This window comes from Trypanosoma grayi (genome assembly GCF_000691245.1).
Source record: "Trypanosoma grayi strain ANR4 Tgr_877_V1, whole genome shotgun sequence".
Taxonomy (NCBI): Eukaryota; Euglenozoa; class Kinetoplastea; order Trypanosomatida; family Trypanosomatidae; genus Trypanosoma; species Trypanosoma grayi.
In genome coordinates this window covers 1-3,141 of record NW_008826496.1, presented here as the reverse complement: position 1 = coordinate 3,141, position 3,141 = coordinate 1, and the positions used below count along the sequence as shown (strand labels likewise).

Below are 3,141 nucleotides of genomic sequence, written 5' to 3'. Positions count from 1 at the left end.
TTCCTTCGGTTTACTTCACCGGAATGAAGTCGTGGAGTTGTGGCGGGCTTGATGTGCGATTTGGCACGGCCCAATCACCCTGACAACACATTGGGGTGCCGACGTGGCGTGTATGAAATAGTAGAGCGGGAGAGAAGAATTAGACAGATAGAGAGAGAGAGAGAGAGAGAGAGAGAGCAATGTGGGGGACGTATATAAAGTGAAGGGAAATGGAAACATCAATCATTTCACGCCTCTGTGAGAGACAGACGCATGAAAGGGACACCTTTTATACAGTAAGAACAAAAACAAAAAAAAACACTTGAGAAGAGGAAATAATACGATGTGAGAGGCCCCGTTAGCGCTGAGGAAACTTCAAACCGAAGCGTGTGACGCTAGAAGACGCCTTTGTTTCCAACTCCTCCTCACGTTCTTATTTTGTCACGTGTTTAGTCTTATCAAATGTTTTTCGTCCTAGTATGTGACCACGCTTGAGTAGATTATCTATATGTGTATGGGGGGTGACTTGACAGTGTGTTTGTGCCAAGAGCCCCCTCCCCCCCCCCCCAANCCCCCCCCCCCAAAAAAAAAAAAAAAGACCAATCGCTGTGAATTGCTTCTCTCTTCTTTTATATATGCATGTATTCAACTGTGCCATCAGTGTAGAGAAGGTGATTCACCACGTGGAGGGGGGCAAGGGCTTCTAAAACACATACAAAGGCACACCAGGAGAAAACAAAAGCAGCGAGCATCCATATATCCAAGGCGCAGGGGGGTTGTCGTGTTGCTTTTGTAGTCATGGGAAGTGGTCTGCCACGAGGGATTGATGCCAAAATGCCAATGTACTCTAATGACCAAAACTACAGTGCCTATCCACAGGTTCCTATTGCCGATGACCTTCATGCACCGCCGAGGGAATGGCGGCAGTTTTCGCCAAGCACGTACGCCTGGGAACAGCGGAACAACGGCAATGCGTCACTGTTGCTGCCTTGTCCCCAGCCTGGCACCACCATGGCGCCGTTTCCGAGGGGTGCTGGGAAGGGTATGGTCGGCTGGCAAAAGCCCTTAGCAGGCCCGTCACCACCGCCACGATCATCAACAGCTGCCACCACGGCTGCAGCGGCGGGTGGTCGCGTGATACACTCCGCGCCGGCTGCTCCTTACAGCTCCCCACCGAACACGAAGGTAGGGAGGCGGTCATACAGTTCCTCTCTCTCCTCGCTGGGATCCGGGCGTAGACATCGCTCGCGTGGGTATTCACGACACCACAAGCGGAGGCCACACGGGGACGAGAGAAGAAGCAGGAGTGCAAGTCCGTCGGACTCCCCCACAGGACACAGAAAGAAACACCACCACCGGCGCCATCATCGTCGGCACCACAAGGCAAAGGGAACGGACACAGACGCCCCCAGTGGATCAGCAAGCGCGGCGTTGCATGATAGTGCTACTGCGGGGGAGGAGAAGCAATCTCACCACCGTAGTCACCATCGGTTGTCAATCATGCAGGTGCGGCGGGCTCAAGGTGAAGACGAGCGCCCCAAGCCTGTTAAAGACGAGAGTGCAGCAAGGAAAGAGCGAGGTGGAAGGAGTGGTGGCCGCAACAATAGCAGCAGCAGCAGCAGCAGCAACAGCAGCCACAACAAGAGAAATAATAAAAAAAACAATGATAATGAGTCTTCAAATGAGGGAAAAAAAACATGGGTGAACACGCTTGTTGCGTCTTCGATGCCGATGGCTACCTCATTGGGTGGTGCTAAACCCGAGGAGGGATTTAACAAACTACATGATATCATTAGGCCTGTGCTTCCAACGCCGAGAGAGACTCAGGTGGTGAAGGAAGTTAGCCGAGAGCGGGAATCGCAAAAAAGCGGCAGCGCCACGGAGGAAGATAAACGAAGACGGGGATCACACCGTCATCGCTCGGAAGAGTCACACCACAAGCATTCCCACCGTCACTATCGTGACACTCGTGGCGTCCGTGACGAGGTGGGCCAACAGGAGCGTGTCACAACAAGTGACGGCGCCCATCACGGCGGGCGGCACCCCAGCGCGTCGCCCAGACGAAAAAGCAAGCGACGTCACCACCACCACCACCACCACCACCACCACCACCACGATTCCATGTCTAGCAGCGGCTCACGGACTCCTACTAGTAAAGGTGGGAGTAGGACCAGCAGCGACACTCGCCGTGACCGGTCGCCGCCCACACGGCGGCACGGGGCCTCCAGGACGGAACAGCACGAGAAGCGGCCACGGAGTAGCGGCCAGACAGTCACGAACAGACGTAAGACGGACGACTACCAAGTTCAAACTCCACCGGAGAACGAACCTCACAGGAAAGGCATTATTGGCTTCTTCCAGCGGAAACCAAAGTCAAAGGAGACACCAAAGCCGAAACAAGTGAGAAAATGCAAAGAAAAGAAGTCGGAGGAGCCCTCGTCAACGCGGCGTGAGGCTTCATCGAGGCGGAGGGGCTCACCGTCAGTAGACACCAGCTGGAGTGCGTCACGGTCAACGCCTACCCGATCATCTACTCCACGTGAGCCTGGGCGTGACGATGTGAAACCAAAAAGAGGTTTTTTCTTATTGGACTTGTTTCGGAGAAAGCTCGCGTTGCCGGTATCGCCACCGAAGGGCGGAGTATCGTCGCCGAGTAGTACGCGGCCGTGCAGCCAGCACGCGAAGACCCACAAAGATGTGGCGAACCTGAGGGAGATGAGTCCAAATGCCCGTCTTCATTCAGAAAGAAAAAGAAATGATAGGGCTCACAGCCGCCGAAGTGGCAGAGACAATCAGTCTAATAGTCAAAGCAGATCTAGTAGAGGTAGAAGCAGGAGTAAGAACAGGAGCAACAAGGAAAGGCCTCAGAGTGCCTCTGTGCCACGCCAGCAGGGAAATAGCCGTTCAAGGCATCAGGTTCCGGACCAATCGATTCGCTCGTCAACAGCTGCGGTTATATAGGCATCCGCAGCCTTCCTGTAGGTGTTCCTGGTTGCTATTCCGCATGTGACAGCGCATGAGACTCAATGTTTTCCCTACCATTATTCTTTTTTTTTTTTTACCTTGTAGTCCCCTAACTCGAAATATCTTTTTTTCTTTCGGGGTTTCCTTGCCTTTCTTACACCATGTTTCGGCTTGTGCATTGTTTCTCTCTCTCTCTCT

The 3,141-nt window shown here is 53.4% G+C and overlaps 1 protein-coding gene across 1 annotated transcript; it reads left to right on the top strand.

The window, feature by feature from the left end:
• Positions 1-777: 777 nt before the first annotated feature.
• On the top strand, positions 778-2,940 carry DQ04_08771000 (hypothetical protein; the record flags this gene model as incomplete). The annotated part of the gene is made up of 1 exon (XM_009315685.1): positions 778-2,940. The coding sequence occupies one exon, from the start codon at positions 778-780 to the stop codon at positions 2,938-2,940; it is 2,163 nt and encodes a 720-aa protein (XP_009313960.1).
• Positions 2,941-3,141: the final 201 nt, after the last annotated feature.